This window comes from Kogia breviceps, chromosome 17 (assembly GCF_026419965.1).
Source record: "Kogia breviceps isolate mKogBre1 chromosome 17, mKogBre1 haplotype 1, whole genome shotgun sequence".
Classification (NCBI taxonomy): domain Eukaryota; kingdom Metazoa; phylum Chordata; class Mammalia; order Artiodactyla; family Physeteridae; genus Kogia; species Kogia breviceps.
Window position 1 is genome coordinate 51584178 of NC_081326.1, and position 14545 is coordinate 51598722.

A 14545-nucleotide genomic window follows, 5' to 3' on the forward strand; every position below is an offset into this window, starting at 1 on the left:
CTCTTGATGGGAAGAGCTGCAAAGACATTGCAGGTGAGGATACAGGGAGAGGAAAATTATAGCCATGTTTGAGATGAAACTGCTACCCCTTCCCACCTCCAACACACACAGATATCCTCCCACTCCTTCTCTCAATTAGATTTGCCCCAGTTTTGGTTAGATCAATATTCATAACATGAGTATGTCTGTATAAGTAATATTCATAGCTGAAACAAGTATTGTACTGTGACTACATTTCTCTCTCATACAGTATTTTGTTTTGCTTGGAGTTAATAACTGGGTTTTTATGTGTGTGTAGATATTTGCCTAGTTTTCTGTGTATCAAACTCTGCACCAGAAGTATGACATTTTTTCAATGTATTTAAATCATTAGGTAATTTATCAAATCATCTTTGCCTAAAAGACATCACTCCTGAATTCTTCTGTGCTTCTGCTCCAGTCTGGACAGCCTGTTCTCTAGATGTGCTGCACAGCAGTCAATCATCATGAGGTCTCCCTTCACCAGCGTTCTGGAGACTTCCTTCCTCTCTCCCTCATATCACTACTTGCTCCCTAAATCTTATGTCTTCCTTTTTCTTGATTCACTACTCCCTCATGTTAGTGGAGCAAAGTGTACTTAGAAAATAAACTCCTTCTACTAAGAGGTTAAAATAAAATCCTTCCAATACTAAAACTTCAATGCTACTCTAACATTTGGTTGACAGTTTAGTCGGGTATAGAACTCTAGTTTGGAATTTTGAAATCATATCTCCATTGTTTCTTGGTCCTGTGTCTTAAACAACCCATGGTGAAGGATCATCTTTTTAAAAATTTCCAGTCTATTGTAGCTCAATATTATGTAAAGTACAATAAAAATGTCACAGCAATGTTCAGATGTTTTAAACATCTCTAAGTGCTTACCCTTACTTTTTGTTCTTATCAGGACCAGTAACTTTTGCACACTTTTATTGGGTTGTTTAAATCCCTTTACAAAACTGCATACTTGTAACATCTAATTCTCATACTATTTTCTGACTTTATCTTTAAGACTTTTTATCATTATCCTTGACTGCTGTTATTATTCAGACTAATTATTCTTAATTTTCAGGACCTTCTCCCTCATTTTCTATAAAATAATTTGCTCTGCCATCTTCATTGATTCTTTTATTTGTAGATGGTGTATTAAATTGAAAATCTGTTTCTAATCTAGCTCCTCAAATAATAATAGTAACTAATATGTTGTTTAATATGCACTCTTCAATTATTTTTTGCCACAGATGTAATTTATATGAGTACACTGTGGCTTAGAGAGATTGATTTACACACAACTTGGTAGTTCCTCTGCCTTTTCTCTTACTACCTCTAAAAATGATATTTTGCCCAAAGTCCATTTGACTAGGTATTATATTACTTATTATTTTTACATAGATTCTCCATTAACCATTTCTGAAGTGTGAAAGAATGAGTCTGAAGTGATTCTTAGCCTCAAATTTCAAAATTTATCTCTTCTTGGAAGTCTGAAAGAAATCTGTCCTTTTACTTTAAGTATCTGGGCATCTTTCTTTTAGGTTATTCCTGAATGAGAATGGGGGCAGGGGGACGGCTGACATTTAGTGAGAGTCTACTTTGTGCTAGGTTATTTTGCTTAAATAATTTTTGTATTCCTTTAGAGGCCATCTTTTTCTCCACCAGCAACCCTCCTCCTCCAAAAACCTTCAGTTATTCCTTAAAAATACAGCCCATGTTTCTGTCCTCTTCTGTTTTTCTGAGGTACCCTTGTGTTTGTGCAGATGGACTGTTCTTGATCTATTTCTAGCTTGTTTTTCTCCTACATTATTTGTTTTCAGGTGTAGATGTTGATCTGCTTGCATCCCAGTTATTGAGGAAACTTTGTCTATCAGCTCTGCTTTTTGCCTGTTCAGAATTAATTTTGTTTTTCAAATTTCCCTTTTGTGGTAATTATTTCTCATTTTGTCTTTTAAAAAGAAGTTGGCATATCTTTACTTGAATAATAATAGCCAATGTGTCAGGTGGTGTTCTAAGTATTTTTTGTATAATAACTCTAGAAAATTATCATTAGCTTAGTTACTAAAGCTTACTCTGATTAACTCTTTCCAAGTTTTGCTTCTATGTTTTTGAAAAATGCTTTGTTATTTTTTCTTTATAATCTTAACCCAAAGTAGTCTTTCTTTAATTTTATTCCACCAAATTCTTAAAAGTCTTTACCAGAGAGCCTTATTACCGTGGTTTGACTTACACTGATAACAAAAGGATGATTGAATTTTAAAATTCCAAGTAGAAACACTTTGAAATGAAAGAGGATTTTTAGGGTGTAAGGAAAAGATTTTGAATAATCAGAGTAATATTCTGAACTTTATTTCTCATATATAAAAGGAATATTTTGACAATCATATTATGGATATTGTTCAAATATAAATAATGTAAGAAGCAGAGATATTTCATAAAACTAGGAACAAAATAGAGATGACTGCTTATCAACAATATTATTTTACAGGCAAAAAGTTTCAGAACCCCAACAATAAGGAGCATCACACCTTTATCTGGAACTCCAGGTCTGTTATATGACAGCTGAAATATCTTCTTTGGTTTATAATAGTTAATTAATTTTTAGTACATAAAATTATTATGATACCTAAAAATTTATAAATTGCATTTTCTGATTATAAAAAAACTAAAAAATTTTTAATGCTCTTTAATAGCTGCATCTGAATCTATTATAATGTATTAAACTTTCCCTCTATTGAACATTAGTTTGCTTCCAGTGTTTATTATAATAGCTATAGTTATACCAGTTTATAATTCCAACAGGAATATATGAAAATGCCTTTTTCTATAACCTTAGCAATTCTAGGTACTCATTTTTTTCAAGAATTTATGTGAAAAATTCTACTCCTATACCTTCTCCTAGGGCGCTGGCCCTGGCTCCACCCACTCCAAGCCCAGTGGACACTGGGTGCTGGAAGACAGGAGAGTGGACACTGGGTGCTAGAAGGCAGGAGGTCTTTTCTCCTTTTCTTTTTTTTTTTTTTAAGAATTTATGTGAAGAATATAGTTGGATTTTATAAAATTTTTCCAGTTCTTTGATTTATGTAATTAATTTTGTATTTATTAGCCATTTGTATTTCTTCTTTTTATAAATTGGTTCATCTCTCTTTTTAAGGCTGGTCATTTTTTTCATATTAAGTTGCAAGAATTCTTTGCATTTTAAGAATATTAACCATATATACGTCATATAGACGGGAAATATTTTTTGAATTTATTATTTGCTTTTAAAATTTATTAGTGCTGTTTCTGTCATTCAGACACTTAATTTTTATTATCAAATCTATAGATCTTAACCTTTGTTATTTCTCCCTTTATTTTTATTCTGTAGAAGATACCGCCATCCCGATTGTACAAATATTATATAAATTTTCACTTATTTTTCAAGAGTTTGTATGGTTTTATTGTTTATATTTAATTTTTATTTCACCTAGAATTTATTTCATTTTTTGGCATAAGGTAGGGATCTTATTTACATTTTTTCAAATAAATCACCCATGACCCAAGCAATATTTATTGAATAATTCATCCTGTCTTCCACGAAACACCTCTTCAAGCTATAAATACTTATAGATATCTCTTTAATACTATAATTATTTGTTCATGGTTTATTGTATTAGAAATTTTTTTTTTTTTTCGGTATGCGGGCTTCTCACTGTCGTGGCCTCTCCCGTTGCGGAGCACAGGCTCCGGACGCGCAGGCTCAGCGGCCATGGCTCACGGGCCCAGCCGCTCCGTGGCATGTGGGATCTTCCCGGACCGGGGCACGAACCCGTGTCCCCTGCATCGGCAGGCGGACTCTCAACCACTGCGCCACCAGGGAAGCCCCGTATTAGAATTTTCAGAACAATGCTAAACAATAGTAGTGAACACTAGATGTAAGAGTCTGGATGCTTGTTTTATTGGGAAAACCTCTAAAGTTTTAATATTAAGTGTATGGGTATATGGATAGATAATCTTACACAGAGCTTTTTCTTTGTTTCGTTTTTAGGTACACTAATAACAATCCAAGGCAGAATCTTCACTGATGTCTATGGAAGTAATATAGCACTAAGCTCAAATGGGAAAAATGTTAGGATTTTAAGGTAAGTTTTTGATGTGGAAACATATTCTTATAATTCATAAATGAGATATGATATCCCATGAATAATGGGTCCAATGATATTAAAAACCACTACGATGTGATGGGATTAACTAGTGGTTTTCAGCCATATTAGAGGAAGAAAAATAGACTGTTGCCATGATTCATTGACATAGAAGCAATGGCCAGTATACCTTTATTGCTTATTTTTCTATGATGGATTTTATTTATAGAAGGTACGTGGAAGCAAGTCCAATAGTAATTAAGCTAAAGTCACAGAACTTCATCACTGGAGAATTTTGTTACTTAATCTAACTGCCTCATTTTGTACATATTAAACAAAATCCTCTGAAGCCTGCAAGTCCATCACTTAGTCAAGGTCAGGAGGAGAACACAAGTCTCCTAACAGGCAGTTTGGCACTTTTTCTACTACATGTCATGTATGGGACAGTGTGAAACTAAAAACTGTCAATAATTTATTAACAGGCTAGGATTTGAATCCTGGTTCCTCCATATACTAACTGTGGACCAGATGGTAACATTGGCTGGTTACCTAACATCAAAAAATATTAGTTTCCACCTTTTGGGTAGGAAACTAGCACTGTCACTAGAGTTAATCTTCCTCTAGCATAGGTGGGGTTATCTCAGTCCTGCCTTGAAAGACTGAAAGTCCTGTTCATTTCCTACAGAATCAGTATCATAGCTTTCAAGATGCTTCATGCTTACTGAATACATATGTGAAATGAATAAATGGATAAAGAATAACTCAGACAGCACACATACACGTACATATGCATGTATAATTTTGTAAAACATGCAATTTGAAAGTTTTTACTAAATGAAATAAAGATAATTTATCTGGCATTCTGTGGGGTAGAACTCTCAGTTAAATCACATTTGTGTGAATCTATAATATTCTAGAAATATTCATGTTGATCTTATAATAAAAGAACTACTAAAATAGAGAAACACATATTTAACATTTTATATTGACAGTTTAGTATAAAGATTTTTTTCTATTTCCATATACTTGAGTGTTATGAATGTCTTTTTTAAAAATTGAAGTATAGTTGATTTACAATGCGTTAATTTCTGCTATACAGCAAAGTGACTCAGTTACACATATATATACATTCTTTTTTTATATTCTTTTCATTATGGTTTATCCCAGGACATTGAATATAGTTCCCTGTTACACAGTAGGACCTTGTTGTTCATCCATTCTATATGTAGTAGTTTGTATCTACTAACCCCAAACTCCCAGTCCATCTCTTCCCCACACCCCCTAGTGTTATGAATGTCTTATATTCCAATTCTTAATTTGGGTTCTAAGTCATCCTTTCCCTAATGATGGCAGAAAATAGAAAGTTTAACTTTCAAAGTGATTCCTTTTCTTTCTCCACTGTAGTTGAAATTTACTTCTGTTTAATACAAAGGAATGGATAAAAATTATTTCATGAAATCACAGAATCACAGTCAGAAGAGACCTCAGAGGGCAGGCTACCAAGCCCCTATACTCTGGTAACCCTGAGATACTATACATAAATAGAAAAATATTCACACACCTATTAATAGGAGGGACAAAGGTTTTAGAGCTGCATTTATCTCATTTCTACCACATTCATTGTGACACTGGGGCCCTCAAGGCATTTCATTGTGCCTGAATTCTGTTACCAGGAAACAATGGGCCGAGTCCTGGGCCAGGATGTCAGCAGACCCAAGCGCTCAAGCTGCTTTTGCTTCTCACAAGTCTTGTCAATTTGGCCAAATCTCCAAATTCAGACCAGGTAGAGGACATGCAAATGACTGAAGGACCTAGTGCCTACTAAGGCACTTTTGGTCTAAAAGATCAGATGAGAAAAAAAGTTAAATGTATGTATTTAAGGCCAAATAGGTTAGTATTACCATAGAAAGGCAAACCCAGACCTTTGGGAATTACAGGGTGCGGTTAAGAACACACATTGGAGCAGGACTGTCTGGGTTTGAATTCCTGCTCTGTCCCTTACTGGCTGCAGGCTTGGGCAAACTACTTAACCTCCCTGCCTCAGTCTCTTCATCTGTGAAATGGAAGAGTAATAGTTACTAACCCATAAGGTAGTTGCAAGGACTAAATGTGGTAAGTGCCTGTAAATGTTTGCTGCTAAATTTATTATTTAGTTGCAGTGAGGCAAGAAGTTAGAAAGGGAATATGAATTCATAAATCTCTAAAATTGTTACAGTAATTCAGCTTACTTCTTTACAACCTAATGTAATGATCAAATGAAAAAATTTGTGTGTATATTAAAAAGTTCAAAGTTCTCTGCAAATAGAAGTCTCTATTTTTTATAGTCAAGGTTTGTATCTGGCCTTATTTTGAGTATGGGATTTGCTGTCCCAGAAGCTGGGGTTTGTTCTGATGGTGCAAAGAATGTGATAGCAGTCAGTTACCTGCAAGCCTCAGATCTCCTTGGGTTCTATCAGCCTTAAAGCAATGGGTCGACCTAGTCAGCTGGGGAAATGTGAAGGCAGATTTTCCTCTCAGCTTCTAATCCTTCTCAGCTTCTTGTTCCCATTTTATTGACGCTGATGCTTTTAGACATCCTCTTCATCCAATTACTTTGTGGGACCTCTGCTGTGGGCCTTGTTTAATTCTTATAGTATGAAACTTAACTAGAAAATTATATTTTGTATTTGAATTAATTGAACTTCAGGTGGAAGAGTCCCCATTATCTACATTTTTTATTCCCATAGTATTTATCACTTTCTAACACACCAAATATGTTATATCATGTTTATTGTCATTCTCCCCAAGTTAGAATGTCAGTCCTATAAGGGCAGGGATCTTTGTTCTGTTCACTAATGTGTTCCAGTACCTAGAGCAAAAACTGTAACATAATAAGTGGTCAATAGATGTTTGTTGAGTGAATGAATGATGGATAATAATAAGTGATTGGGAAAAAAATATAAGGTAGCAGTAAACTTGGTGGGAGGAGAGCATTTTGAAATGATGTATTAAACACAACTTGATCATTTCCAATAAAATATTTATACAGAGTTTATATTGGAGGAATGCCCTGTGAACTTCTCATACCACAATCTGATAATTTGTAAGTAATTCAAATAATTTTCTTTAGAAAAATAAATAGTAGATACAAACATACAAGATATAAATAGTAATTTCTAACAATATTGCATAGCTGAATGCTTTATAACAGTATAGATTATAATATTTTTATAGTAAATTATCAATCATTTATATTGTTAGATGTAACCTGATATCTACTATCTCCAGTATAGTATGATATGAACTGCTTTTAGATTATTTTGAGAAAGATGTTTTGAGCAATACCTTTTTCAAATAAGTGTTTCACTTGGTAATGTTTCAAATTCTTTAAAAGGAATATCAATGGAGATAACCAAATTAATTACAAAATATTTAATTTTCAAATGAAGTTTTATTCAAATAACTTCAACCAAGACTGGGAAGTATTTTCATTTTACAAAAGTTTTTGTTGTAGCAACAGTTTCTATCCTGATACAGATTCTGAAATTCATAAGATGTTTTTAAGGGAAACAAAACATTTTAAAACTTTAGTGTCAATATAAACTTTGAAATTAACATATATTTTTTATTAGGTACGGTCTAAAACTAGATCACCCAAATGGAGACATGGGTTCTATGATTTGTAAGACGACTGGAACTTACATTGGTAAGTGTCAGTCGTCATTCTTCATTGTTCTCAGAAATGCCTGACTATTTCCTTGTTTTGTATTCTCTTAGACCTCTCCTGTGGCCTCATCCCTTTGTTTTAAAATTAGCATTTCCTCTTTACCTTGGCTTCTTTTCATTGTCATGTAAGCATGTATAAATTACCTTTTTCTAAGGTTGACACCGAAGTAAGCTTCTTCAAGTTTCTTTTTTCTTTTCTTCTGTCATCCAGATGATTCCATTACTAATTTACGTGTAGCTTTACTCTTACTCTGTTTTTTTCTCCTTGCTCTATGTACTTCAGACTCATAAACCTTTTAGTTATTGAATGAGCTTTATTCCTTCTGTCTCAGGACCTTTGCAAACTTCCCATCGTGAGAGTTTCAGATAAAATGTCATGTCTTCAAAAAAGCCTCATCCCCAGCCTTACATTCTCAAAGTTCGTTCTCCTTCTCCTTGATAGCTTTATCACAGTTTTTAGTTCTCTGTGTCATTGCTTTTGACTGACTGTATCCTCCACTTGGCAGTGTGCTCTTTGAGAAAAGCAAACTGTGTGCTCACCCTGCGTCTCTCAACCCGTAGCTGAGTGTCTGACCCAATTAAATAGCTGCTAAATGAATGAAAGAAAAGTGAGGGCAATATGGTTACATATATATTCTTTTCTTCTCCTTCATTCATTATTATATTTTGTCAGATTTTCCTGGTTATAGCCTTGAGACATATTATTTTGTATATCTTCAAGTACTAGGTACTTTAAGATCTTTCAGTTTTCATTTCTTTGAGGATTAGCAGACAGTTGCATAATTACAGTGTTAATTTTATATTTGTTTTCTTTGTTTTAAATCAGCTTTATAATACATAGTTATTATTCTCCTGTGATTGAGAATTTAATTGATTGCATATATTAATTAATTCCAGGTCATCACAATGTCAGCTTCATCTTGGATAGTGATTATGGAAGGTAAGTCATTTTGTAAATAATAATTTTCATAATTAATTCAACAGGGTAAATAATATAAAAGTGTACATTTACTTCGTGCTATATAGATCCCTAGATTAAAAAATTAATCACTTTCTTCCCCCAAATTAACATTTAAGGGATCTGTAACTCCTGTTCACTCATAATTTGTGCCTCAGACATGGCCTTCCAATTGTTGGGAAATCTAGCATTACCTAAAACAATAAATAAAAAAATCTTTGATTGTGATATTATAAAGTGTTATTTTATGTTTTGTAGTCCTTCTTATTTAATTAAAATTGTTTTGATAGCTAAGTAATTAAATTTTGATTTTAACTAATGTAAGAATAAATAAAACCTCATGGTTAATATTTCCTGATAATGATTTTCTCTTAAAGTATCAGGACAAATAGAGTTGTGAAAGATGGTAGTTATAGCTTTTAATTGTTCATTTTAACACCAATGTTAATAACTTATATTTATGATTTTTAGTAAAACTAGAACTTATTTCCAGATATCCTACATCTTAATTTCAGTCAGAAAGACCATCACACGCTTACAGAAATATCAGAATATGCAAGTCTCAACACATGTTGCAAATGTCATATTATAGATAATAATAATGAACATTTAGTAGCAGGCATGGTGTTAAGCTCTTTACATATATTATCTAGTTTAATACTCCCAAAGAACCTATAAATTGAATGTTATCATCCACCCCATATTGCACACTGGGAAAATGAGGCTTAGGAACATTAAATAATTTGCCCAAGGATATTCAGCGGGTAGGAAACAGAGCTAGAGTGTGAACCCATGCAGTCTAACTCCAGGGTCTAAGCCTTTTATTCCAGTGCTCTGCCATGACTGATGGAGGGTTTCAGTCACAGAACCACATCTCATCAGTATTTAACATCCTGACTCAGGATTCTCTCACATGGTGGGATCACCCCACTCCTGGAGTGTTTGCAAATGTTGGGGGGTGGCATTTGTTGGCTGTCCCACTAGCTATAGCATGCTAATGGCCTTTTATGGGTGGGACCATGATGTGCCAAACCTAAATGAATTGTTCTTCCCAAAATGTCATAGCGTCTCCCACTGGGAAGATGAGCTGGTTGATAGAAATCCAAATAAGTCACAAGATTTAGCCATCCAGTCCTAATATATCAGTAGTAGACCAATGATAAAATAGGTCTGGGCTTCCCTGGTGGCGCAGTGGTTAAGAATCCGCCTGCCGATGCAGGGGACACGGGTTCGTGCCCTGGTCCGGGAGGATCCCACATGCCGCGGAGCGGCTGGGCCCGTGAGCCATGGCCGCTGAGCCTGCGCGTCCAGAGCCTGTGCTCCGCAACGGGAGAGGCCACAACAGTGAGAGGCCCGCATATCACAAAAAAAAAAAAAAAAAATAGGTCTATTGATTTCTTTTTTGTCTCTGAAGAGAGACTCAGTGCTTAGAAGTTTAGAAAGTGTGGCAATATTGTAATCAGAGTAGATGTTATTCCTGTTCATTGCTTACAGACTGCAAGAGAAGGGTGAGATTTGGTCCCTGCATGTGTGGAAATGCAGTTGAGTTGGTGAAACCAAATCCATTATCACTGTATTTAGACATGAGCTAGTTCTAGACACCTAGAGGCAATATGTTTATTACCAAGTTATAAACCTGGGCTGGACACTTTTTTTTTTAAATTGTGGGTCCCCAAAGCACAGGGATGTGTTTTCTTTTTTAAAAAAATTTTTATTATTAGTTTTTTGGGCTGTGCCACGCAGCTTGCAGGATCTTAGTTCCCCGACCAAGGATCGAGTCCAGGCCCTGGCAGTGTAAGCACCAAGTCCTAACCACTGAACCACCAGAGAAGTCCCACTGGACACTTCATTATAGAATAATATATACTGCACTAAAACCATGAAGAATGTTATAATTCAAGATAAGCCAGAGTGGATGATATGTAAACGGTGCTAAGATTTACCTTTATGATTTACATGGGGCAGATGACACAGTCCCATGACTTAACTGTGATTTGCTGCAAGGACATGGCCTACTTACGTATAATTTGATAAGATAAGAGAATAGGATTTTATTGAAAATACTAGAAAAATATGTCAGAAGCAACAATACTCAGTTTTAAATTATTTCATGAACTATATATGGTTCTTTTATGCTCTCAGTGTCATTCTTCCTAAGGTGAGAAAAATGAATTCTTAGTCCTGAGTCTGTATGAAAAGTACTAATTACCAAATCCATCATATGTCTCTCAGAGAAATAATTACCCAAAAATAGAACATTTGAGTGATCAAGCTTGAATGTGATTAATAAGTATATGTAAGTCAATATGGCATTAACATGCCCCCAATTTTCAATTTTAAAGTCAGATATTTTGCACATATATAGGCAAAAATATTGCATAAAATTGTTAATTCTGTGATCTTGACTTATAATGATGTTTTTCTTTTTTAAGCCAATGGATTTCCTTTTGTATTAGTGTCTCAGAATTTAAGAAATTGTTTCTATATAAAACAATCTTTTGAATTTAACTGTTCAAAATATGACATTTACTACTTAAGAGCCTAGATTTAAGATTACATGGCATTTTTTTAAAGTTGTCATTTTATAAGTTATAAAATCCATATTTTACAAATTTTAGGAGCATTCCTGAATATCAGATGAACCAATTAGACACTGTTGTGGCACCCATTCTGTATTTCTTTTTTCTTCTGAAGTTTAGTTGATTTACAATGTTGTGTGCATTCTATATTTCTTTTAATAACCAACCTTCTCTCTTCTATTACCCCAAGTTCAAACAACAGCTGTTCCAAACTGATAAGGTTTAGATGAGGCTCGCTTAATTGAGAAATACCTAGTCATTATCCATGAATTAGTGAAAATCACCTCAGTGTCATACCAAATAAATTACATTCAAATTTTATTTCAGGAGGCAATTTTCCCACCAACTTAAAAAGCAGAGTTAATTTTTCAGATGCAGGATCTGACCACAGACAACATTGTTGGAACTGGTATCATTTCGGATCTTTGAGAAATCAACTGAAAAGCTTATAACATAAAAATATAAAATCTAGTATGAACTTCTTAAGTAACTAATTTAGCATAAGATATTTTCAGGGACTCTTTAGCTTTGCAAATGAACATTATAATTCCTGTGTTAGACTTATAGGGAGTTAACTCTTGGTCTCCACCACAAGATTTGCATTATCCTTTTAGATTCCAGTTCATTGTGTTATAATTATGATGAATGGGTTTAGGGTCTTAATATTAGAATTTCTTAACTTTTCTAATTATGAATTTAAAATTTTAGGATCAGATTTCTTCCTTTTCTAACCCTCTAGACTATGGAAGTGCAAGTATGTATCTGTCAAAAATATGAATAAGTTCTGTGTTTATTAAGGGTGACTTAACTCTGGTGGACTCTTGTGAACTTGCTCTCATCCATTTGTATTCTCATGTAAGTTAGTGGCAAGACAGGAGAACTGTGTAGTGCCCAGGGCTCTGGACTCAAACTGCCTGGGTTCAAATTCTATTTCTGCTACTTACTATCTTTGTGATCTTGACTAAGATAAAAATTCTCTGAGTTTTACCTACCTCATGGGATATAAAATTTAAAATTTAATAGCATAATAAATTAAAAGCTTAAAAAATCTTAGCTTAAAAGCTTAAAAATCTTAGCATACCTGATAAGTGTTCAATAATGTTAGTGATTCTGACAGTAAATGAGTTATAAGAGCATAGAGCACCCAGGGGTGGTCATCAGTAGAGCCCAGCTTTTATGAAGGGCAATCCTCCTGTCTGTTTATTTTTTATGTTCATATATATTCTTACTTTATTGAAGTATAATTTGCATATAATAAAATGTACGTATTTTAAGTGTGCAGTTCAGTGAGTTCTGACAAATGTATCTTCATGTATTTGTATATTTGTGTAATCAATAACTAAATCAGGATGTAGAACATTTTTATCCTCCTGAAAAGTTCTTTCCTGCTCCTTTGTAAGTTATGATATGATTTCTATCACTAAAGTAAAAAAAAAAAAGAAATAGTTTCCTAAAATAAAGGTCATTTTTAAAGCAAGAATTTTTACTTTTTTTAAACAGGAGTTTACCACAAAAAATGGCATATTTTGTTTCTTCTCTCAATAAAATTTCAATGTTTCAAACATATGCAGGTATGTGACCTTTCTGCGTGTGGGGTGGGGGGCGGGAGAAGAGATTTATTTCATCAAATCAAATACAACAGTGACTGTAAATTGTACTATATTACGTTATGTAATTCTAAGAAAGGAAACATACCCTAAGATGAGGAGTGAAATAGGAAGTCCTGACATTAAGCTACGATCCCGAAAACTACATTTCTGGTGTAAGGTTGATTGAGAAGTACACGCATCACACTAAAAGAGACAGAAGGGAAACTTGTGTATCTCAACTTGGGCTGTTGATCAAGGGAGGAAAAAAAAAAATTTCTGCTGTCAATTTAAACCACAAACCAGCACTCTCTGAGATTTATGCTCTCAGTATGGTCCAAAAGGATCCTCAAGCAGATCATAATTTATTTTAATTTAAAGAGATCTCAGGTTGGTAGTGCCCCTAAGAGAGTGTCAGAAGCAAACACAAATCCTTCTGGAAGAATTGTACTACCTTCCAGGTCTGGGATGATTCAGATTTCAAAGATGTTCAAATGTGAAAAACATGTATGTTTTGGAATCAATCAAGTATGATCTATCCTGGCTTTGTCTAGAAACTTATTTAATGTGAAACTCCTATGTAAAAATACATAGAACTTTGATAGATTGAACTAATAAGGATATATTTTAATAAGAATCTACCATATGTCATGTGCTGGGCTCTTTTACCAATACAACTAAGACTTTTATATATAAAGCCACAAGAATTCCAATCATAGTTAATATATTAGTATATGAAAAAAATATAAATATAAGATGTTGGCCCATAAATATAAGGAACATTCATTCTTCAAGAGCACAGACAAGAGGCTGTTCTCTATGCCTTCCTGTTTTCTTTTGGAACCAAACATCTATGCTCAGCCCAGGTTTTCCTTGTTCTATGGATCCTTCTGTTAACCAGTGTCTCTTTAGTACTAGTTACCACTAACTCCTGGTCCCCAGAAGATGTAGGTCTCCGTGAAAGCCATGTTTATAGTCCTCTTTGCAGGATTGTATCAGAGACAAAATAATGAAACACCTGATACTTTCATTTGGTAATCCAATGCCTTCACTGTGTTATGTACTATGGCTAGGTAATTTGGAAAATTGGTAAAAACCAAACATTTGTGTTTACATGCAGTATTCATGACATTGTATTTCTTGTCCTTCCCCTCCCCTTCCCAGAGGTCACTACGATTTCACCTTCACAAGGAAGCATTCAAGGAGGCACCATGCTAACAATAAGTGGACAGTACTTTGATCAGACAGATTTCCCAGTCAGAGTTTTCGTTGGAGGTATTTTTCATGATTTTTAATAAAAGAACGACTCCTTCCTTTTCTTTAATAATTTCTAAGAAGAATAACAGTCTTTTCTTAATTAATGCTTAATTTAAAAGCTGTGTATTTTCAGGTGGGCATTTGGTTCTGGGGCTTGATGCTTTTCCCACTGCAATTCTCCAGTGAGGACCACTCCTTGCACCCTTATACGACCAGGTTTTGGGCTTTGAGGTCAGCACCGAAGGGCACTGCATGGCAGCATCATGTCTGTCATCAACAAATTCCTCACCACACTGAGCGACACACGTACCCTCTATTTAATAGACTCTTAAA

At 34.3% G+C, this 14545-nt stretch overlaps 1 protein-coding gene across 1 annotated transcript in view; it reads left to right on the top strand.

Moving 5' to 3' along the window:
- The window catches only part of PKHD1L1 (PKHD1 like 1), a 153143-nt gene that overhangs the window by 15459 nt on the left and 123139 nt on the right, over positions 1 to 14545 (top strand). Inside the window, exons 5-11 of the mRNA XM_059042747.2 lie at positions 2495 to 2552; positions 4034 to 4127; positions 7156 to 7209; positions 7739 to 7812; positions 8730 to 8772; positions 12870 to 12940; positions 14120 to 14230. Of these exons, the coding sequence (XP_058898730.1) occupies positions 2495 to 2552; positions 4034 to 4127; positions 7156 to 7209; positions 7739 to 7812; positions 8730 to 8772; positions 12870 to 12940; positions 14120 to 14230 (505 nt within the window). The remainder of the gene's footprint in view (positions 1 to 2494; positions 2553 to 4033; positions 4128 to 7155; positions 7210 to 7738; positions 7813 to 8729; positions 8773 to 12869; positions 12941 to 14119; positions 14231 to 14545) is intronic.